This window comes from Pocillopora damicornis, chromosome 12 (assembly GCF_964200805.1).
Source record: "Pocillopora damicornis chromosome 12, jaPocDami1.2, whole genome shotgun sequence".
NCBI classification, from domain to species: Eukaryota; Metazoa; Cnidaria; class Anthozoa; order Scleractinia; family Pocilloporidae; genus Pocillopora; species Pocillopora damicornis.
In genome coordinates, this window is record NC_142681.1 from 4770405 (window position 1) to 4794923 (window position 24519).

At 37.7% G+C, this 24519-nt stretch overlaps 1 protein-coding gene across 14 annotated transcripts in view; it reads right to left on the reverse strand.

The window, feature by feature from the left end:
* The window catches only part of LOC113681538 (uncharacterized), a 41637-nt gene that overhangs the window by 8660 nt on the left and 8458 nt on the right, over positions 1–24519 (reverse strand). For 9 of the 14 annotated variants that reach the window (XM_089188735.1, XM_089188739.1, XM_089188736.1 and 6 more), the window contains 27 exons: positions 20318–20416; positions 19541–19642; positions 18720–18842; positions 17879–17986; positions 17044–17142; positions 16369–16470; positions 15235–15336; positions 14459–14566; positions 13608–13706; positions 13046–13147; positions 12360–12461; positions 10456–10554; positions 10109–10207; positions 9326–9427; positions 8699–8800; positions 8326–8424; positions 7791–7919; positions 7163–7288; positions 6645–6767; positions 6138–6236; positions 5451–5549; positions 4580–4636; positions 3193–3294; positions 2686–2784; positions 1456–1557; positions 1008–1106; positions 28–129 (listed from right to left, as the gene is read on the reverse strand). In XM_089188735.1, coding sequence (XP_089044861.1) covers positions 28–129; positions 1008–1106; positions 1456–1557; positions 2686–2784; positions 3193–3294; positions 4580–4636; positions 5451–5549; positions 6138–6236; positions 6645–6767; positions 7163–7288; positions 7791–7919; positions 8326–8424; positions 8699–8800; positions 9326–9427; positions 10109–10207; positions 10456–10554; positions 12360–12461; positions 13046–13147; positions 13608–13706; positions 14459–14566; positions 15235–15336; positions 16369–16470; positions 17044–17142; positions 17879–17986; positions 18720–18842; positions 19541–19642; positions 20318–20416 — 2784 coding nt within the window. Of the gene's footprint in view, positions 1–27; positions 130–1007; positions 1107–1455; positions 1558–2685; positions 2785–3192; positions 3295–4579; positions 4637–5450; positions 5550–6137; positions 6237–6644; positions 6768–7162; positions 7289–7790; positions 7920–8325; positions 8425–8698; positions 8801–9325; positions 9428–10108; positions 10208–10455; positions 10555–12359; positions 12462–13045; positions 13148–13607; positions 13707–14458; positions 14567–15234; positions 15337–16368; positions 16471–17043; positions 17143–17878; positions 17987–18719; positions 18843–19540; positions 19643–20317; positions 20417–20558; positions 20702–24519 lie in introns of those variants that run through there. The other 5 variants (XM_089188744.1, XM_089188742.1, XM_089188741.1 and 2 more) reach the window with 2 other exon arrangements.

A 24519-nucleotide genomic window follows, 5' to 3' on the forward strand; every position in this document is an offset into this window, starting at 1 on the left:
CAGGACAATACATGAGGGTGTTTTTACCGTGTCTTCTTCAGTCGGTGAAGCTCCATTTTGAAGCAAGAATTCCACAATGTCTTTATAGCCTCCGCGAGCAGCTAACAGAAGAGGTTTGCACAAGACGCCCTACAGGACAAGAGATTTTGAGACAAACTGTTTAGCAAGGTAGTTTCTTTGATATACGCGACAAATTAATCAAGGGCCGGAGATTGATAGGAAACCTTGACAGCAGTAGTATGTGAAGAATGGCTTAGGGTTAGGGAATGAAGTGACCTTAATGTCCGATTCAGGGATTATAATGTATATTGACATTCTGCTTTCGGCATCGCAGTCTTAATAGAATAGCCTAGACAATATCTTTGTTCATATCAGAAATCCTCTTTTACCAAGAACTTCCCATGCTCCCGCCATTTTTCATAGGAATGGCTTTTTGGGTACCCTTTTCTCGTTTACACAGGCAACAACAAAATTTAACAAGAATCAATAAGAATAATTTATAAACTACATGTTCTCCTGTTCAAGAACTAGATAACTTCAATTAGGCTAGTGTGTTTAAATCTGTCCTTTTTATCCCTAGATCCAGATAATGTGATGGAAGGCTGCAAATATTCTGTTCGCACATACTTCCGTGCAGTCTTCCACATGCGACAAATGATACAAAGGAAAAATTGTATAGTCTGAGCTGTGTGGCATCACAAAATGTGAACACGTTAGCCTAAATCCGTTTACTGTCATGTTTAGTTGGGAGATTTACAAATAAAATTTGGTTCACTCTTTCTTTGAAACCTTTCATTCCCAAGATCTGATTGTTAATTCTCCCATCCAGTTGCAACACATTTCGTCGTAAATTAGTTGCAAGAATTTGGAACTAGATAAAAATGACAAATATTACCTGATAACTGAGTACTTCTCATTATCTCTTTGCTAGATAATATATAGATATTGAGGGGGGAAGCTGTATCTTAATCTCTTTTGAGTGTTAAAGGGTTATGAAAAATCCTTACCTTATCAGATGAACATTTGGCAAAGTCGAGCTTAACAAGTTTCCTTACAACTTGGAGACTTCCATTTGAGGAGGCGATGTGTAACGCGTTAAGTCCCTCCTGAGAAGAAAAAGCAAACGAAAGAGATAATTGAGTCAAGAATTGACCTTCGCAGTTGGACTGCAATTTAAGTTATTATATTGAAAAGGATTCTGAAAAATTCAGAATTTGACGAAATTCGTACCCGGGCCTCCGCGATACAAGTTGGGTGCTACTGGGAATTGAACTGCGAAGCATCATGTTGAGAGTGAGGCAAAAAATTGACTTTCAAAATATGATTTATTTCATCTGATTTTAGAAGATATTTGACGGAGGCCAAGTTATTCAGTTGCACCTTCGTTACCTACAGTCGCACAAATCACAACAAAACAAACAAGTAAACAAACACGAGGGGTTTTCCTGAGCTCACCGCGTTAATCTGTGTCATGGTGTCGGGTCTCACGTTGAAAAATAATTCGACGATATCTTCCCTGTCATTTAGAGCAGCGTAATGTACAGGAATCATGTCTTTCTGTTCAGGATAAAAGCCATGTAATTACATTAATAAATCTTATTTGTGTGTTATCAAGTGCTTTTCTATTAGGTGTCGTAGAAAAAAAAACAAGACAAAACAAAAAAGAAAGAAAATACGAAAAAGAAAACAACAACAACAAAAGCAACAAAAAAACCAAAAAAACACCGTAATCCCAACAGCCAATCAAATCAAAGGTATACACCTAACCCTTTCAGCCCCAAGAGAGAAGATTATCTATTTTCTCTTCTCAGTATTACTGCTGAATCGAATATCAAGGTCATGAAAATAAACTAAACGATCACTAAAGTTAAAAAACACTTGATCATTAAACAAATTCTCTAAGGCAGAACCATAATAAATATGTAGAGCACATTATGGAGAATATGTATACTAGAGTTTAGGTGTAAAGGATAAACTCCCTTAAGTGCGGGAAAACCCGCTTGGTTGAGTCTCACTTTTGATAGGTCAAAAGGGTTGCATAAGTTAATGAACTGCATAGCATAAGGAAGCATATGCAGTGCAATCTTGGATTACTTTCCACCCTCAATTATAAGGTATAGCAACGTCCAATTCGATCTGTCACCATACATGTGATTAATAGTGTATTGTTAATTACGAGTATGATTACAGAACGAATTGGAAGACACAAAGTCCTCCGAGTTACCAATTAATCAGAACTATGACAAAATTAGAGGAAAAAAATAACCTTTAGTTAAATATTTTTAGAAAAAATGCGACAGCTACCCAGGATAAACGTGTGACAACAGAGTTTACATGTCTAATTACTCAGGTATGTCGTGTACACTTTCCAATTGGTGCTCAAATTGGGCTCAGGATAGGAACCAATTACGTTCGAGAATATGGTTAAAGTTTTCGGTTATTCTCTTGTCAATAACTCTGGTCATCAGTGACATTTTTGGAAAATCTACAGCAGGTCTTTGTAAACACTCCAACTAAATTTTCGACCTATAGGAAAATAAAATGCCCCACTAGTGTATAGAAGACAATTATCCCTAAACAGAAATGACTCAGACCAGATAACCGAGCTGGCCAGAAGTTGGGTCTCAGTGTCATTAGCTGTGGTCTCGGAATATCGAAGGAAAGTACTTAGCCGAAAGAACTCACACTGTCTGTCACGTTAGCATCTGCACGTAAATCCAGTAGAACCTTGCACACTTGAAGCCTGCCATTCTCAGCTGCTAAATGCAGGGGACTCTTCTTTTCCTAAGGAAAAAATCATCCGCATTATTGTATTTATGAAAAGGCAGCAAGTATACTAAAGAAATATAAGTGCAATCTGTTGGCAGGGAGTTCGACAGGTAATCGGAATTACTCTAGACATTCAATTAAGAACTTTCCCATAAGGAGTTTCCAACCCTTTACGATAGAAAAATGTTTTTATCACCATGTGGAAAATTCCAGACGATTGACAATGATGCTTTTCACCATTTACCCCTTTAAGTGAGCAGCATCACTGCTAAATTAATCATTAGGGACACGAGAACAATGCCAGAGTCTATTGATGGGTGACTCAGCGAATTCCCTCTGTCAGAACCATAAGAAATGTATGAAAGACAGTATGGAGAATATGCCTATTGATAACCAGGGTGTATACGTTTAAACAATACACACCACTGTCAGAGGGTCGATAATGGCATTGTACTTGGTAACAAGCACACGAACAAATTCTGGGTGACCCTTCTCGGCCGCCATGTGAAGCGGAGTCGTACCAATCTGAAAAAAAAGGTCCACACGTTATTAAAGACCTAAAGCAGTACAATAGGGTATGATTTGTGAATCTGATTTGTGATTTGTGCGAAGACGTTTCTAAGACTGAGATGACCAACAAGTGGAAGGTGAGAATTAACCTTTTCACTTATGTAAGCGACCAAGACAGAGTTTCTCCTTACATTATTAATAAATACAATGTCAAGTGATGAGAATAACGAAAAATATTACTCGATGGTCCAATACCAAATTCTCCGAACTAACATTATAAGAATTGTATGGCTGACAGTAAGGAGAATTACTCTGAGATCTTGGAAGTGAAAGGGTTAATTACAGAGAAGTAAAGACGGTGTTTGGTGCTTTTTTTCTAACGAACTACTTAACGAATCAGTTGAAACTCAGACAAGGCCCAAAACATATCGTTTATGTTCAGACACGAATAAACTTTAATTTTATTTTAATCAACATGTTATTAGCGGTTGAGCAAAGAGTCTAAAGCAATCAATGAACCAATGAGTGGAAGATAAGAACTTTGTACTTGTTGACTAAAGTTTCTAGAATTAAGTTACTTCAGCATTTTAATATGTTTTCATACCAACCTGGCAATTCTTGATAGCGAGACGACGACACACGAAGTAAATTTAATTTTAATTAAGATATTGTATGTAGAAATTGTGAATTATCCGTTTATTTATTCCTTCATTTAACTATTTATCTCTTAATCATTTATTCATTTACTTCTTTAATCATTTGTTTGTTTGTTTATTAGTCTATTTACTCGTAAATATGCAGAGGAAAGCAAAGCAGAGGCCATTTGCGGGTAGAAATGTTTTATCAGAGAGCAGTTTTCAACTAAGTGTCGATAGTAATCAAGAGTTGCTTTTGCTTTTTATTACTTCGCCTCTTGTTTATTCTAGAAAACTTGCGCCATTTCTCAACCAATCAGATTCGAAACTAAACCCAATTGTGAGTTGGTTACCCGCTTTTTTCCCGCGCTTCGCTTTTACTATGAGCTCTCATTGGTTGCTCTTCACATTTTCCTTTTGTCTCATTGGCCGTCGCGAAAATTTTAGTTTTGATTTTTACGACACTTAATCGAAAAATGCTTCATTACAATAAACTTTCTTACAAAAACGAGACGCAATGCTTTAATTTTATTTCTGCTTAAGCAAGTTATTTGATAGAGTGTAACAAGGTCATTAATCAGAGTGCAGTGAAGGCAAAAATAGATGATGTAGAGGAAGATTTCATGGATGGAATATGTCAGTGAATATGCAAATGAAGCCCTTACAGGCAAATCTTCTGTGTTGTCTTTGCGTGTTTTATCGCTTGAATAACGGACATTTGGCTGAAAAGAGAACATTAATGACCAATATATGAGGTTATCAATTCGGTTAAATGTTAACGGTTAGTTTCAGTAACTGTCGTTTCTTGGTGGACCGTGACAAGTGTGTTCAAACGTCAATTAGTCATAACTGACCATCATAAGTAAGCTTATGAAAGTTGTTAAAAGCAGAGAATATGGAAATCGATGTGATTAACCATTTCCTTTTTTTTGTTGTCTTTGGCCTTTTGGTTCGTCACGTTCTAACTAACAGATGCAACGTTGAGTCGTTCGTTTGATCTGAATCAACGTTTGAAGGTAATTGAATCGAATCCTTACATTAAATTGTGATGTCTCATCATAAATAACGATTAAAATAAAACACATAAACGGAAGAAAAAAATACTTTTAAAGGAGGCTAATGACTAAAAATCGAGCAAACACCATGGAATATTTGAGGGAGTCAAGCGCGCTGACTACAAAGCCACCGTACCAACCACAACTTTTAGACTTCTTGGTACTCAATGGCCAAACTCATTTTCGAGTCGTTTGCGCCAGACACAAATATTAGGTTTTCCTAATTTTGTGCGCAACTAACATCAGAATCTCGCAAAACGCTGTGAAACTATTAATTTATACTCAGTTTTTGTAAGCCTACTAGTTTATATGATTTCAGGCTTCATATTAAAATGGTAAATACTTAAAAAGGTATATGAAAACGTTTTTTAGAGAAAAGTAAAAAAAAACGAGTCAAAGTTACGAATTTAGCATGAGTGGTGGTTGATGGCGCGATGTGGAGGTTAAACCTTTTAAATCACTACAAATTATTTGCACAAACCTTGGTTCTGCCGTTCACATAAGCTTTGTAATTCAGCAGTTCACGTGCAACCTCCACATGTCCTCTGGATGCAGCGTAGTGGAGCGCTGTGCCACCCACCTTAAGATAAAAAGGAACGAGAATTTTCAATGCGCGCACTCTCCGAACATGTATAAATAAATCATCCAATCGTATAGCTCCAATCTGTAGAGATCCCATATGTATACATGTATACTGTATACATAAAAAAATTATGACAAATATTTCTTTTCTTGTCATTGTTCTGCTCCCTCAGAACAAAATCGCAAGAATTCGTTACTAGAAGAAATCTCGGTCATGTAGAACCGCAAACATCTTTTTCCCGAAGAAGAGAAAAAATCCTGGCAAATTTGATGTTTCGTGCTACTCTCTGTGGCATTTTCAAGCACATGTACCACCTCACATGAGGAACATAAAATTTTGCTATACACAGTCTTTTTCAACTCCATCATTTTTCTTGTTATATTTTGTTTTTTTATATCACCTTGCTGTTGTGGTCTCACTTAAGTTAAAAGTATTTATGCACGTTACCAAAAATAAGCTTCCTAAAGAGACGTCTTGGTTTACTTTAAAGTGAGAGGGGCAACTATAAGATACTGTGTTTATCCCACAGTAGTAGTTTTTAAAGTTTAATTTTCATACTTAAAAATTATTTAGAATACTTGATACCTCGTCAAAAACATCTACTCTGGCGTGAAAACGCAAAAGTGCTCGCACCACTTCTAGCTTGCCATACTGTGAGGCAATCATTAGTGGAGAGGCTCCGCTCTACATAACATTAAAAATAAAAAATCTCATTCATTAAAAATACAACAGTTTTACACATTGTGAATTTGATGGAATGGTTTTAGTTTAAAATAGTTCCAAGTAATTTCATGCTAATAGTTATTAGTTTAATTGACTGTACAACTACCAGCCTAAGTAGGATCTTGGAGTAAAAGCCCTCCCTCTGTCTCCCACCCACTGCCCCCCCACCCACTGCCTCCCACCCACTGCTCCCCACCCACTTCCCCCCACCCACTGCCTCCGACCCCCGTCCCCTTCCCTCCAACCCCATGCCCCCTCCACCTCTTGTCTACGTGTTGTCCCCATTGGTCAGCCAGACAGTTATGTCCCACCCAAGGAAATCAGAATTAAAAGTCCGCCCTGCTCCGTGCCCAGTATTGTGTTAGTTACCTCAGTTGTCTTGTTAATGATACTCAGTTTGATGTACTCTGGAACCTTTGGGGAAGTGAATATTTTCTCAATCATTTGGTAGTTTCCTGACCGTGCGCACCAGTGAAGGGGTGTCTCTCTTTTCTAAATTAGGCAAAAAACAAAAAGAAAATGAATTAAAACAAGGAGTAAAAAGAATCTACACAGAAAGAAGACATTTGATAAAAGTTGCCATCACGTGTAGTGTAGTTCTTCTTTGGAAAAAAAAATTATACATGACGACAAAGCTCAGACACCAACGAAGCTGGAATTCCGCATGAAAAGTCGAGGCCTGGTCGGTGTGAGCTCTGCTAGGGGTTTGGCACTAGTAATGAGTACGTGGCAGACCCCTCGCTGCAGACTTCACGGCGGTTCTCTTGTTCAAGGCCCGCAACTCTTCTACGAGCGAAGGAACACTCGTCCAGCAATAACGAGGGCCTGCTCGCCACATTAACGAACAATTATTCCAGGTTACTATCCTCAACAACATTGTGCATTACCTGGTAAGTTGAAAAAGTCAGGTCTGCACCATGATCAAGAAGAATCTGCACGGTATTAACAAGATCCTCTGTACCCGCTGATCCTTCAGGAATACCAGCCACCGAATGAAGAGCAGTCACTCCAAGCTTAGAGAGAAAAGCAACGTGTTAACCCTTTCACTCCCGGATGTGATTAAAGAGGAATTTCTCCTTACAGCATCAAAATATTTTTACGGAGAAAGGTGAAGTGGAGGATAAATTACATCAGCAGGAGAACTGATTGTTGGATTGTGGAACAAATTCTTAAAGCCAAAATTACAGGAAATGCATTGCAAACAATGCAAGGAATTGGTTTTTAGATCAGTGAAACCTTTAATCCCCAAGAGTGACTGGCCTCTGATTTCTCCATTCAGAATCACCCTTAAATTAAATGTAAAGGTCATGAGAATATTGGAGATGATCACCAATTTACGAAGCTCCTGATTCTCAAACAAATTCTCCTTGTCAGTACCGCAGGAAATGTTGAGAGATCAGTGTGGAGATTATGAATACTAAAGTAATGGTGCAAAAAGGAAGCCTCCACTGGTTGAAGAGAATTTCTCAAAGTTATGCGATAACATCGAGTCCTTACAGTATACCACAAACTTACATTGTTTGGTATGTTAACAATCAAACGAGCGAGAAGGTACGTCTTGTCCCTAAAAAGTTGCTCGATCAGAGCCTCTACTATTTGAAAGTGTCCATTTTGACAGGCAAAATGAAGAGGGGTGTCTCCTGACTGCAACAGAATAACAATTGAGTCCTTTAGAGAGTTTTTAACCCTTAAAAGAGTGATTAGTAACTATTTCTCTCATCAGTATCGCCCCTAAAACGAACATTAAAGTCATGAGAATAAAGGAAATGATCACCAACCAAAGAAGCTCTTGATTGTTAAATAAATTCTCTTTGTCAGTACCATAAGAAATGTATAGAGAACATTGTGGAGAAAATGCATACGGATGTTAGGGTGTAAAGGGTTAATGAGTGCCGAGAGTAATCCGGGACTGCTCTGTTTTTACTTCACTTCGCTCTGTGATTGGTCCAGGAAACTCGAGCCACTATCTCAACCAATCAGACACAAAATTAAAAAAGAAAAACTTTTGGTTGGATTAACCTCTTAGAGTATAGGCTAACTTTAAGTATACCTTGCTACGGCGGGCCACTTCAGTATTTTCTCGCAAAAGGATATTTACAACTTCTAAATTCCCGCATCTGGAAGCTAAATGAAGAGCTCTCTCGCCGTTCTGTGGATGAAAACCACAAGTTTGTTTTTCAGATACGTAATTATGCCCTTATTGAATCATATCCACCATCTTCTCAATGGTCTGTTGTTGTGTTCATGAAGAAGACACCAGGGATCTGCGCTAAGAAGAAGGAATGGGGGGGGGGGGGTGGGGGGAGGGAAGTTTGCATTTTGCGTAAATCAATCAAATAATCAACGGTCACTTCGCCACAATAGACTACGTTATAAAACCATTCAATAGAATATCAAATTTCACATATTCATGAGAAACTTACGTCCTTTGCGGAGTCTGGGTCAGCTCCACTTTTAATCAAAACGTCCACAACTTTTTCTCCTCCTTTAACTTTTGCAGCCATATGCAGCGGAGTTTCTTTCGCCTAAAATTCCAATATTGAGAATTTAAGAATTCTTTTTGAACTAAACCAGGCCAACATGCCTTATCTCAGTACAAAATCACAAACGAAGATAGGTGTCAGAACATGCCCGAGAAAGTCATTGACAGAAAGTGCCGGCTTTCTTGTGGAGTGTGAATGAAATCTCAAAAATTCAAACCTGAACTGATGAACAAAACACCTAACTGTAAGTTAGCAAAGAAATTCAGAGAAAAGTTTTAACTAAGTATCCAAAATAATTTCGGGAACTGAAATGGTATCGCTTTTTTCCCGCGCTCTGTGATTGGTGATAAATTTCAAACCAGCTTAACAGCCAATCAAATGAAGAACTATCCCAACTTGACCACTCAAAGTTTTCCGCGCCTCTGATCGGTTACATATTTCTGCTCTGGGATCTAATTGATTCCCAGTGAAGTTTTCCTTTCCTCTGATTGAGCGTGATTTCTCAAGATTTGGTATTTCGATACCAAGTGGCGGTGTAAAGTAACAGAAATATTTATGAAGCCTTACCAAACCACCGTCAACTGTGACATCCGCCCCGTGTCCAATCAGCAGTTGTACAACTTGATGTTTCTTACTGAGACAAGCCAAATGAAGTGGAGTGTATTTACGCTGTCAGATATAAGAAGAGTGGAGCCAAGAATGAACGCTTTGTATAAAACCACTAACGATTCTTTTACCAGACTCTTAAGATTCCAAGAGTTTTAAAACGTAGAAATATCTAAGTCAAGGTCTGTAAATTTTGAGAAAATTATCCGAATTGTTTCAGTTTATTATTTGCAATCAGTGCCAATCTTCCTTATCGTCAACAGTCCTCGTTCCTTTGGACTTTGTCTAACCCACCAAACGATTATCAATATGTTTCATTCTTTCTTCGAGCAATCCTTTATGACCCCTGAACACGATTCACATCATAGTATCGTAGCATTTTATGGTGAACTAAAGTCTCGATCCGTTATATAAAGGGTAAACACAGCTGATTACATCACCAAAATGGACTGACTTAGTTAAACTACTTTACTGTATTTTACGTTCACGTTGATCCCTCTGTACAAACATAGACTTCAGATTAGTTCAAGTTGCTGATCTAAAAAAGAGTTATTTCGATCTCAAGATCTTTTGCTCATAGGAAGACTGTGTGCTTTATCACAGTCACCCCTCTCCCGTTCAGTTTTTACGTCGTGTCTGATTGCTATAACTGAAAGGTTAAAGAAAAGAACCTTGGAGGAGTTTTCTTTTCTTGATGAACAGCCTATTGAAAGAATGAGCCAAAAAGGTGATCGTTATTCTCACCTTGTTCTGGACGTTTACAGGAACTCCTCTCTCGATCAACATTCTAACCAAACCCAAGTGACCTTTCTTCGCCGCCTCGTGGATACATAAGCCCCCACTCTGTAAAAAGCAAATATCTGAATGAATCACATAAAAATTGTTGCTGGAATGGAAAATTGTCAAGAGGAGTTTTTTTTCGGAACACGTTTTAGGGTTAAATTCAGGACCAACGATCCCAGATCCACGTATTTTTCTGGCAGAGTGTTAAACTTGAACCCGGGAGCAAAGTTGCGGGTACCGTAATGACATGACCAAATTGCACCCTCCGTGTGAAAGCCAGTAATATCTAAAATAGGATATAGCATTACCTTATTAGGCATGAGTAGAAGGACACCTTTCTTTATCAAAGCATTGGAGGCGTCCAATTGACCCGCCATGCACGTCTGATGAAGCAAGGTACTGCCATCCTAAAGAAGAACAATAAGGAGCAACAAATTTGTTCACAGACAGCTTTCTTAGCCCTTAAACTCCCAGAAGTCATTAACATGTAACTTCTCCTTATAATATCCATACATTACCCAGCAAAGAGGCAATGGGAAAGCTTAACCGTATCAGGCAGCCTCATTCGAGCGGATCATTGGACAATTACCTCTCTATTTCTGATAAGAAAGGACCTGTAGATCTACCTAGAAGCCGCGTGGATTCACTTGTTTTTAAAAATTTATTTATTCATTTTATTTTTATTTTTTTCTATATATTACACTTACATATGTACTTATATTATACTTGCTTCTTACACGATGCTTACACTACATTAACTTGCACTACTTACAATACATGTGTTACAATACAATTACACTAGTCAAATTGAATTACAGTTGATCTATTTGCGTTATTGTTTGCATGTTAATTGTTCGAGTAACTAATACAAATTTTGTTTGTTAATTACACTACATAGGGTATTAATTTTCTAGAACTTAATAGATTATTAAATAAATAGGTAGCGAAAAGAAACAAATCAAAATACAAAAGTTGAGAAGAAAAAGGACACAATACAAATTTTATAAAGACAAAAAAGTTTCCATTTGTTCTTGAATTCCTTCTCCTTATTACCAGTGACAGCAATATATTTTTCTAGATTAATTTTTTCGCGCACAAGTGAGACAAAATCATCGAATTGGTACGTTATGGTTTTTAAAGCGTTAACATATAAGAAATATTTACCCAAAATAATGAGTTGGTTGAGGGCTAAACAGTAGGTGTGACAGCGAATAATTCCGAACATAACCTTTAGTTCTGACTGCAGTAGTTTCGTATTACTAGAGATTGAGTACCAATCCTGGAATCTATTCCAAAAAGAACTTGCGTGCATGCAGTTTATAAACAAATGCCTCAGGGTCTGACACTCAGAAAGAAAAAAGGGACAGGAGGGCGAGACAACTTTTCTCATTTTGTGTAACAAGCTATTCGTTGGTAAAATTCGGTGTCTGATTTTGTATTGGAACATCGTCAATTTAATTTCTCTCGTGGCTTTGAATGATAGGAGGTAGATTTTAGTCAAGTCAGTTTTCTCGACGCCAGACGCTAAAAGTTTTTTCTCAAAAGTTGGTGGAGATAGGTCTTCAAGGTTAGGCAGCGTACTGAATATTGTCTGGCACGACAGTGAACAGATTGAGGTGGGAGGCGTAACTGGGTCTTTGGAACCTTCTTGCAATAATTTCTTCCAATTTTGGGGAATAGAAGAAAGAATGCTGTAATGTTATAAAAAGTTACATTTTACATTGAATTTATTGCAAAAAGAATTAAATGGAAAGAAATGGCCCTCACAGGAATAAAAAAGGTCCGAGATTTGTTTTATTCCTGCTTGATACCAATGAGGAAAGAATACCATTTTCTTATTCACAGTTAAAAATCGGTTATTCCAGATTTGCTGTGAGAGAACCTCACTTTTAGTTTTAGGTGTGGCCGTTGCGATGTCTTGCCAGTAAAAGATGATTTGTTTGTAAAAAGTAGGAAGATGGTTGTCTAGGTCAAGGAGATTATAATCATAATTACATTTAAACAATTCTGTACCGCCAACATCGATTAGGAGCGATTTTGGTATGTACTGCTATGGAGCATCCGAGTTAGAGCATAACCGTTTGACCCAGTTTAACTTAAGCGCTTTGTCGAAGAGTGGATTCACTTTTGCTTGCGCAATTTAATGTTTAGTTTTAAAATGTGTGAAACTAGAGAGTAGATTTTGTAGTTCATTATGAAAATGTTTTGTTACCCTGCTTCTGGAAGACACGTCCACTCTAAATTTTTCCAGAAAAAATGTCACAATATTGTGATGCCCAGCGCTGGCTGCCAAGTGAAGCGGATTCATGTCGTCCTGTACGTAAAAGTAAGAAAGTGAGACCCTCGAAAAATTTTTCCGAGTACAAAACTAAATTATGGGTGTCTAAACGATAACATTGTGAGTCCTGGTAATAATTCAATCCTATAAAAGACCGAGATTTTGTATATTTTTAAGTATTATTATACTGTAGGTAAATTTCTAGATTAGTTTGAACTTTTGTTTGTCAATGATTTTTATCGACTTGTACTGAATTCAAATACCATAGGGTGATTTTACAAATAATTTTGTTTATTATTTCACATTTTACTAGTTAATTGTAGTCTACATCAGCATCATGGCTACACTTTTGTAACCTGCTTTTATCACTAAATAAAATGATTGATTGATTGATTGATTGATTGAAGGTCTTTGTTGACGAATTTAATTTCCCCTTGGGCTCTCCAGGTTTCGGGTTCCCTGCTCCACCAAAACATTCAAACTCAGTTGGTAGACAGCTCATATTCAAGTGATTGACGACACTATTTACATGCTACTCTTCATTCTTGGATGTTAATTCTGCCTCTCATTTCCCTCAATGCTTCCATACAATATTTCCACTCTTCACATCAGTTACTTACGTTATCTAGTGTGTTGGGATTCACTTTCAAGCTATGTAGGTATTTCACCATTTCTTCGTCACCTTTTTGAGCTGCTAAATGTAATGGAGTTTTTCCTTCATCCTACAAAACAACACAAACGAAAGAGAAACCAGAAAACGTCACCACTATCACCACTGGCGTATTAGAGAACAAATCGCGCTTGATTGTTCAGGAAGTTAGTCTGACAAAGACTTCCCTCATACGCGTCAGATGCGCTTTTAGCGCCCACAGAAAACTGAAATGAATCCTTATAGTAATTATCTCTATTCTGTTCGATCGTTGGAAAAAGCGATCTTAGCCCTCGTCTGAATTTTAAAAAACTTCCTTCCTGGAAGAGATTTTTTTAATCTTGATCTTTCTCCTCCCACTTAAACAACAACCAACCCCAGGAGATTCAATCGAGAAAGACTAGATTCGCTCCGATTGGCTTTTGTGATTAATTTGGTTTTGGTTTTCCGAAGGAAAAATTGCTGTACCACTAAAGTATCCCGTTCTTCTTACGAGGTATCACTCCTTTCATAATTGATGTTGGTCAACTTACGTTCTTTTCGTCCGGTGGAGCCCCCCACTGTATCAGGAGTTTGGCCAATTCTGGATCCTTACTTTTCACTGCGATGTGCATCAAAGTGTCTCCATTTTTCTATAAAATAAAGTCTTACATAAGTCAACCAAGAACAGGACCACAGCGGGACGCAGAGCCCTGTGGAGCTGGGTTACAAGACCACAGTTAACCAATCTTTAAAAATTCAACCTGTAACATTTTCCAAGTACATAGTGCTCGATTCGATTAAATCTTCTTCATCCTTAACCATCCCTGGTACTTGTTAGTCAATTATTGACTCTGTATCCATATATTATATTCATTTACATTGCGTCAATTTTCTCCATCCCAACTGTCCTTGTTTCTTACAAGGCTCTTCACGTTTCTTGTATGTTTTTCCGTTTACTTCATAGATGTTTATTGTCAGTTATTTCTTCTTGGTTTATCATATGGTCACGTTTGCCTTCTTCTTCCTCAGTAGGCTCATATATTGTAGTCTTCGCTTAACCCTTTAACTCCCAAGATCTGATTTTCAATTCTCCCCTTTAGCTGTTAACATTTCCTTATAAATTAGTTATGAGAACTTGGTGCTAGATCAAGATAGAAGCTTCTACCTGAAAAGTTTGAATATTCTCATTACCTTTTTGCTGATTAATGTATGAACATTATGGGGAGAAGTTTCATGTTGATCACTTCTGGGAGTTAAAGGGTTAATGAGTGGTTTTGTACCTCACAGTAATTGGCTCAAGCAATCGAGAAGTCCTCCTTGAACTTTCCTGGTTTTGTTTTGTTTTTTTTAAGGATGTTAAGATCAAAGAAAGGAGATTACCAGACAATGTTACGTCACTCACCGTTCTACCAGATCTGACGTCTTGATCCGCTTGTGAAGTATGCAAAAGGTCCTTGATCGCCTGTGTGCAATTTACTCGGACAGCAACAAACAAAGGTGTATCGCCAATCTGATAGAAACAGTCAATTATAAATAGATATTACTTTACCAGAACATCATACAAATAAAGCTCAAACTGAGGATAAAAATTGTCAGTTTTAGCTATTTTGATTGAAATAAGTTTCCGGCATTAAGATTAGCCGTGAGAGTGACGAATGGTTGGCCTGACTCGCGGAAAACCAAGATGCCCTCACGCCAGCCGTCAATGACGAACATCTTATTTCTCCCAATAGTGTCTCCCCTGAATCAATCATTGAGGTCACGAGAACAAGGGAAATGATTGCAAACTTAAGACAATTCACCCTTTAAGTACCAAAGGAAATGTTTAGATAACAGAAGGGAGAGCTTGCATACCAATGTTAGGATGTAAGGGATGTAAATGGACCTGGATTCTATACCTAGAATAAAATATTCTACGTACGTTTTATCGCACTGTTGTCTAAAACCAAAAGTAATAGCAACGAATACTTCGTCGCCTTTGAAAAGGATCATTCCAAATAGAAACATAAATCTGAGAGACTCAGATATTAATAGAATTTTTTTGCTGATTCAGCCATCTCCTGCTTTAAAAATCTTCAAAAGGCCTGAAAGGTCCCTCGGACAGTAATCTGTAACTGCGAATTTTCCGCAATAATCAAGTGCTTTATGCTTTCTTAACAAGTTACTCGTACAAAATACCTTGTTTTTGATGTGGATGTTAGCTCCAAATTTCCCCAGCAGCAGTTCCACAATATTCACCTGTTTTTTTCTACATGCTATGTGTAAGGGCGTGTCTCCCGCCTGTAACAAAAGCAAAGTTTCCTCACGACACAAACTGTTATGATGGGGGAGGCCTTAAGCAAACCCAGTAGTACGCACACTGGTCAGGTTAAATTAGCGGATTTAAGATTTGTTTAGCGCTATCTTCAACGGAATGTCTAAAGTAATCTGGGACTGAACTGGTGTTAGATGGTACTCACATTACCGCCTTTGCATATCAGATACAAACGTACACCATGCACGACTTGCAAACTTCTGTTCCGCGCTTACTAGCATTACAATCTAATCACTTCAGGCCGGTTATTTAAACAAATTGTTAGCGTTTGTTTAACAAAACCGCGTTCTAATCCAATTTCAGTTTAGTCGAAACTTTTATCTGAACATTTATTTTTGTAAACAGTGTAAAGAGGACCGAACGCTAGAGTGGGAGGACATTTATTTAATTAGACCAACCCTCTTATACAGAATCCCTGAGGCCCACTACTTGCTACTTGGTTTGGGTTAGACCTCGTGTAAATAGCTGGCCCTTTTATCTCTCGTAGGTTCTCTTGGCAATTTTCACTACTCTGTAGTTGGTTGTTTCACGACATTAAAATGAAAAGCATTTCTTCATATTTTTCGCACTCTACGAAGAGAAAAACATTTTAATAACTGAACAGAAAGCACAGCTGGATGCATAATACGATCCACTTGATTAACCAATCCCAAGACACGTGCTAACAAGTGTCTGGTGATTGGTTAATAACGTGGGTTGCATTCAACGCCATGATACGCTTTTTCTCGTGTTACGGTCCGGCCCAAATGTAGGTAACACAGCACATGCAAAGCAAGGGGATACTTATTGATTGCTGCTCTCGATACACGAACCTAGGAAATCAATTTCATCGACCCTGGTGATTAAGTTTCGTTCATGCATTTGAGGTTATTTGACAGAGCTCAGCGTAAAGAATAATTCGTCTAATTATTTAACTAAGCGAAAGGAAATCTTGATTAACATGCCGCCAGGTCACTTAGCCGACATTGTTCAGATTTGAACTGTGGGACAAACCGTACATCGTTGGAAATGTTTGCTTTGGCTTTCACAACTTGAAGGAATCTTGCCATATTGATATCTCCTATCTCAGCGGCAAGGTGAAGAGCGGTGTTTCCCTCAGTCTACAGGAAACGAAGAAATAGGGACAAAAGTGAGGCTAGCATGCGTATCACAGTTTTGGCTTTCAAGGGATCACAGAGACGCAAGAAATAATCAACCAGTAACAACTGCAATTTAGCATCATTAACTGAGCTGATAACGTAAATTGACCACCGTAAAGTGTTTAAAAGCTGACGTTGCGAGCGTTTGTCCCTCGTTATTCGCTCCGACGAAGGGCACACGCTGGAAATTTCAATTTTTTTTAACTCTTTACAAAGGCCAATTTACGTTATCAACTTAGCTGATAATACTAATTACCCTGTTATACTCTCCCACCGACGCGCAGTACCACAGTTTCTTTAGGAACTTACCCCCTCTATCCGGTAACAACCGTGTTCGATAAAAAACTCCTATCATGGGAACGGTGGAGGTGGATATCATTAAGGCATGGTATCTTTGCTTGAAATTGAAAGGCTTGGGCCTGGTTATTTAATTTTCTTTAATCATGGTTTACACAAAGTTAACGCGAGAAAAAACTATGAAGACCTTAGACAGAATATAACAACAATCAAACGCACATAAGACGTTTAACTTACCGTTTTAGTTTCAGTTTTAGCTCCTCCTTGAACCAATACTTTGCAAATTTCGACGCTTTTCAGTTTAATGGCAATATGTAGGGGTGTTTCGCCATTCTCCTGCATAAGAAAGATGAAAAACATTTTTGTATGGTCTGCAGGGTGGTAATTAAAAGTTATCAATTAACCTATCCACATAAGCTTGTTCTTTAGAATTCACAGACTCGCATCTTTAGGGAATGATCATTTAAAAAAATAACAGCTAAGGATTGCCAAGCTTCTGAAATTGAGCTTTTCTAAAGTAACACTTTAAGAACCGCAGTCAGTGTTAATATATCGATGTTCACCAATGGTTGAGTATTTCTTTAAAACCAATATTTCACGCAAAAAAACTTGATATTTAAAAAGTTCACGCAAAACAAAAGCGCTAAAAGATGTTTTGTGCCACTTCAAACTGCTAACACTTCGTTGCCCGCTAATTCCGACCCAATTTCTTGAGCAAATAGAACAATCTTCGAATGAGCGTCAAAAGTAATTCATTGGCTTTGCTTTACTCTGCTCTGTGATTGGTTCAGAAAACTTGCACCACTCTCTCAACCAATCAAATGCGAAAATAACACTAACCATGACTTATTTTCCCGCGCTTTCAGCGCTTTGCTTGTTTTTATTTTGAGTTCTCGTTGACACTTCAGGCCATTTTTTCTTCTTCTAGTTGAACGTTGTAATAACTTTGATTTGGTTTTTACAACACTCAATTGAAAAGGCCTGTGGTAGAAAAACCAGTTTACCATGCGACGGAGAAGGTCAGTGAAAGCTTCTCAGAGATTCTGATACCAGAAAATGAAAGTATACATACCGATTTAGTTTCGAGGAGATCCTCGTCCAAATATCCACCGTCAAGAAGCTCCTTCAAGTCTTCTACATCTCCAGTCGCGATCGCATGGAGTACTGAGTCAATCACGCTCTACAGAGGGGACGCAAGATGTGTCACAATCATGAAAAAAATACGGTTACAGCAACCTCACCGGACATTCTCGAAAGCAACCGGTTGTCCTTGCGGTTTTAAATCACCTCCCCACTGGGGGTATTGGCAGAAAACTGTCAACTAAACGGCGTGGCTGAGGATGGGTGCATCTGTACCCCCTTTTAGCCAAGCAATAGTACAATACAGTAATATACAATACCGTAACCTGGTGTATCCCTAACCGCCAGTTAAAAGCTTATTTAGCTGCAGCCTTTGGTGGAAAAATCCTGCTTATGTCCCCGAAACTCTGAATGAACTTATGAAACTCTGTGTAAACTCTTTCCCGTTAGTGACTTGATCAAGTTCTGCATCAGCCTGGGGTTTTTCCTTACGTAAATATAAAACTTTATTTGGGATAGATGACAACCATCACATGTAGTTACTTTACCTTTAATGCGGTAAAACAGGAATAACTCGAGAAATCATGAATAGAGATACAGGAAATTAAATTTCAATAAGAAATGAAACATTTTCGGTCGTTAAAGCTCATAGTGACATCGGTTACTCACTCAATGACTGCGATGTGAAGTGAAAGTTTGACCGGCACTAATCGAAACACGCGTTATATGTCGACAATCCATTGGCTGGAATGAAAAAGTCTTTGCACCTTGATCGGCTAATGTTAGCCAGTTACGGCAAGTGACCAATCAGAAGATACGTAAACCATACTTACTGATAGTACTCGTCGTCGCCTTGGTGTTCCAGGTGTTCTGGGTGTTGGCACTCTTTCTCGGAGCTTTTCGCTAATTGCTGTGTTCTCGAGACGCGATGCTAGATCAGTCGCAGTTACTGATTCCTAAACATAGAGCAAGAAAATGTTTTGTTCAGAGGAGGAGCGAATTTCATGCGAGTGTCCAAAATATTCCGGAATAGCCATTAATTTGACTCAATTGATGGTTTTCAAAATTCCCGCCACCTTCTCTTTATGTCCTTCATGGGTTTTTGTGATGGCAATCTTTGATCTGACTGACAGTTGTGATTATTTTGGTCTTAGTTCCACGATGTTTTAAGTGCTCTCTAATAAACAAATAGATTCCAAGATGCCTTGCGTCTACAAATTGACAGACGTAAAAAATTTGGTAAGAACAAAAAAAAAAAAAATGTCGTTGATAATGACATCATTTATGCGTCTGTCCCCCAATATATCATAAGTAAGAACTGATCATTGACGAAAAACAGATCAGGAAAAAGGATTTTAGTACTGCTCAGTATCGAGCACAAAGACTGAGTGCTTTGCATGCCTACGGAGACACGGGCTTTGCAAAAATGATGTGTGGTACAATTGTGCCATGCCATAACAATTACCAAATACACTCCATGTTGCCGCGTGTCTCTTCAGCAATAGATCGCAGATGACGTTGAAATGTGGTGAGACCAAAAAATTGGCACAGGAGGCGCAGTCGAGTGTTTCATTGAGTTACCTGTCCTCCAGCAGATCATAAGTAAGAAACAATCAAAATGCGTGAAGATCATTAAAGAAATACATCAACTCACACTGTCTGCAATATCAGTTTTAGCACTACGGCTGACGAGAAAGGCAACCATTGTCTCATCCTCGTTGGATACTGCGATATGAAGAGGGGTCTGGCCTTCACTCTGTAACACAATTGTATGGTTCAGTTTGTTTAGAATTTTCTTAACACTTGGCCCTTATTCCTCTTGGTTTTCAGAGGATATTATTCTATGAAAATTTTAAAGGTTCAACTACATCGGAATCAATACAGGAGATTAGTTTCTTTCCGTTCCGGTTATTTCTATCTCTACGTGCTCGCAGACTTCCTTTATGTACGTTATCTGTTCTTTAACTTTTGTCCTATTCCCGCGCTATTGCATAAGCGATCCCTCGATTAAGTGCTCTTCTTCCAAAAATCGCTCCTTCTCTTAGCTGAAATATCAAATAAGCGCCTGGGTGCTTATTCGAGGAAATACATTATTCAAAAAAATTGAATTAAGTATACAGTTTCCATTATGGTCCGTTTAACACCTATTCACCGAGCAAAACGTCCTTCAACTAAATGAAAACTTAGAAAAATTAGTTCAACGAGATAAAAAGACAAAAGTGAAGCATCCACGAATCCAAAAGGAACTAGAGTACTTAGCACTGATGAAGATTAGACTGGATGGCAGATGATGAATTCGAAAAATTCAGGCTAAACCTCTGAGGGTCGTCAAATTGTGGCAAAGCTCTCTCTAACCAACGCGGTTTTTAACATATTCAAAAGAAAGTAAAAAGTAACCACCCAGAATTTAGTTTTTATTTGAATCACTTACATTTTGAATGTTGACGCTTGCTCCGTTCTCCATGAGAACTTCGACTATTTCAGTGTTCTTTATCCGGGTTGCCACGTGAAGTGCAAAATCACCTTCTTCCTGCAAAATTATACCGTAAAGAGGTCAGAAAATAACTTGATAGTTGTAAGATAAATAGCGCTGATGCTACTTATGCCACGGTGAATCATTAGCAAAGTTAAGATTGTTGCATTTTGAGCGAAACATGGAGCATAGAACTCACAAATCTTCAACTATTTCTATAGTCGAGTAACCCGTGGAAGCAGCAAAACCACGAGAAGGGATCCAATGATACAGCTCTCACTTCCTCTTTTGTTACATCTATTTACTCGGAGAGTGTCTTCTGTTTCTCCCTCTTCTCTTCTGAACTTCCCTCCCCTCGGCTTACCAACATATACACACACACACACACAGTTTAAATCGATTAAAAATATTTCTATGGGTTTCCACAAATTAAGAAGAAAATACCTTAGGCAAGAATGGTTTTATTAAAAAAAGCGACAACGGGCTCTTGTTATGTCTACGTGAAAACATGTTTAACCTATAACAGACATTTTTGAACAAGTAATGCGTATACTCATGCTGATCAGGTAGATGGTGTTTTCATGATAAAACACCAAATTCTTGTAACTAATTTATCAGGGAATGTGTAGCAGCCAAATAGGAGAATTAACAGTCAGATCTTGAGAGTTAATGGGTTAAACTATGGTTAACTTAATTTAAGCTCGAACACGAGACACTAAGAGATGATGGCGCCGTTACGACCAAACTTCTGTTTCAAGAGCTTTACCCTTCGGCTACGAGATCAGTAGTCTTGCTGTCTTACATCATTGATTATTAATCTCGTATTATCACATCTATCTTAATGCATCATCCTACACAACAGTGAACTGCAAGATAGATTAAGTGGAGCAATTCAATTACGTAACTGAATGCCGGGCCATTGCTACCAATTTAAGTTTTCAGCCTCCTTATCTCTTGGAGTTTTACAATGGACCGTTAAGTAAAATTTATCTGGTAAATTCCTTAACTTCCAAAAAGAATTGATCACTCTATCTTCTTCTCCATATTTTTTTGTAAATTTGCAAAGACTTTTGGTGGTTTGATTATCAAGATGTTAAATCCTTCCTGATACGTTTTTTATAACCTGTTTACTGTGTAATATTTTCGATACTGTGAGAAAAAGTTACATGTTTATTACATCAGGAGCAATTAGTTTTTCGTCGTTTCAACACGCGCCCCCGCTCCAACGAGGTGCTGGAGGGCGCGAAGAGAGAACGCAGTCGGTTATTTCTGAATAGATGTGTTGTAATAACAGCCGCTTGACTAATGTATGGCCCAGTTCATGAGAAGTTTCACAGAATCACCGCCTTCTTCACATAATATTAACCCAGATGTACATTTTTTTAATTTGGCAGTTTATCGCGAATATCACCGCGCAGGAGTTTAAAACACCTTGTACTGATTCTTTTTCAGCTATCTTCAGATCTTACAATCCATAAAATATTTTTTCCAACCGACTCCTTGCTGAAGCGCGGCATCAAATTACTTAAACAACGTCCCTAATCCCCGTCTCCACTTAACGAAGCCTTCCTGAAACTAAGCCGCAGCAAATCGCGCTACTCTCTCAGATCTGCTCAATGAGCCTAGTCTTCCTCCAGTATATTGCTTCGTTAAGTGTGATTATGCAATGACTGAAAAGAAACCGTCACTCAGAGAACAGAAACAATTTCGTTTCACTGGCTTGTCCAACTTGATTGTTTTTCCATAGTCTACCATATCCGAGCTTAGCTAGTGTCCTTAAAAAAACCACGGAGATCATTTATCATGAACTAGTAAGCAGTTTAACTGTAACAACCCATGAGAGGAAATTTTTTCATCTGGGTAATTAACATGATCGAGAACACTGGCATAGACTAAACTTCCAACCTTTTAAGTCAGCGAAAAGCGCAGAAAAATTAGAGTCTTCGACTGACCTGACAAAATAAAACAGGTGCAAAACAGCAAGGTCAATCTTGAGATGTTTTACATTTTTAATATCATGATCAGCAATTTCGAACTTTCTATACGCCTTAGGGAATAAACTTTAGCGACAATCTGTATTGTTACATTAAAACCTTTAAATTAAAAAAAATTGAATATAGTCACAAACAACTCGATATTAACACTGTTTTAATGTTTCCACCTAGAAGGCGGTACAAAAGTTTTTCCATTGTTGTCAAGAAACTTTTCCGCAGACGACGATTTGGGTTACTTGGATTACAGTATCGATATTGCAAGGCTCTCTCTCCCTCGAATATATCGACTTGCAATGACAAATTACTTCTTTTTCCGTTAAGTTCTTAATGATTTCTGACGTCTGCATTTCTTGCAGACTTTTTTGTTACTTAACAGACGTGAGAGATGGAAAAAAATTCAAAAGCGGAAATTAAAAGAGGATAATATGAAAACAATCGAATTGAAGTGCTTTTGAGTGAAAATCGGCACAATTGCACCAAAATATTTCAGAAAAAAGAAGCCACCTTTAGGAAACTTAATTTATTTTTGACTGCTTTGAGGAAAAAAAAAAGGAAAAATATTTCCAAGAGAGCTTTGCAGGATTTATTTGCACGATTTTTTTCTGTTTTCACAAAGAAAACAGGTGTGCGAATAGCGACTTAGGCGAGAACATCTCTGACATAATTCAGATCATAACTGATCAAAGGGACCCCAGTTTAGTCAGTAATGCAGGTATTATGATGAGAAACCGGAAGTTTTACAATTTTTACAATTTTCATGGCGTCGAAGTCTAAATCATGTTATTATTTTTATATGTTTGCTTTCAAGCAGATGGCTAATTATATTCAAACTAAGTTTTACCAAACGTTAGGCATAGGCATAGGCATAGGCATCGAAATGTGAATCCAGATTCTCAGAACTTGAATGAAAAGACAAATTGGACTTCTTGATAAAGGATAATAAAGATTTAGGGAAAGGACTGAGAAACTATAGCAACGTGTGATTAAAAGCTGTGCCTTGAACGTGATAAAGAGTTAACAAGTCATGTTTGACTTCTATAATATGCGTTTTGTATACGCTTCTAATGAAAATTTTGACAGCTTCAACCTTGGGGAAAGTTGTTGCTGACATTTCCAATATTTAAAATTGAAACACGAGTCAAACAGTCACGATCGATTCACACAAAGACAATAAAACTGTCAAGAGGAAAACTGTGGTGAATATTACAAGAAAGCCAGGGGTAAAAACTAACCCAAAATAAACTGAAATTCTCGAATTTAAAGAAAGCGTTACATAACTAACATAACGAATGAGATGCATGGCATCATAAATATGGTGGGATATTTAAACTTTTATGAGTGGTCTTGAAAGAGCTTTACTAAGGTTGAAAATTGTGTTTCAAAGCCACATTTAAAAAGGCAAGAAGCCGAAAATTTCTGCAAAGGAAATCAAATTTATTACAGAATTTTGTTGGTGCTGGAACAACTGTTATAGGAAATAATTACGGAGCCACGAAAATTAAAACTACTTTTCTATGCATAGTGGGTTAAATAATATTAATTAAGGGGAAGGTAAACATCTTCTGTCTCAACGACAGAGTAAGTCCTCGAAGAGCTGCACTCGTAAATTGTACGTGACAAAGAATGTTGGAAAAAATGAAGCGAAGAATCCTTATCTTGAATGACCGAAAAAAGGAAAACACGAAAGTATTTTGTAGGCTGTTTCTAATTTTAGATTGTAAACATTAAGTAAAAATAAAACATGACTTGTCAAAGTAAGATGAATGATGAATTTTCCACGCAAACAATTAAGGAAGAAATATCAGAAACAATTAAAAATTGTGTATTCGCTACCTTTAAGAATCCGAAAAGATCTGCGAATCCGTGGAAAAAAAAACCCAAACTTAAACACGGCTTGTCAACTTCTAAGTACAGTAAATAACAATCACTTAAACACTGGGAATAAAAATAACAATATTTTTAACCGTTTTAGCAAAATATAGATTATCATAACGTCAATACCGAAAACTGTTCCAAGTTTGAAGTTGTGGAGGCAGTGAAATAATACTATTTAACTGGAAATATAAACGATTTAAATCTCTGTCACGGATTTTTAACCACTTCCCTCAACAGGTTTTTGCTAAACTTCATAAGGGTTTCTGTTACATAAATTTAAAGCAAACATGT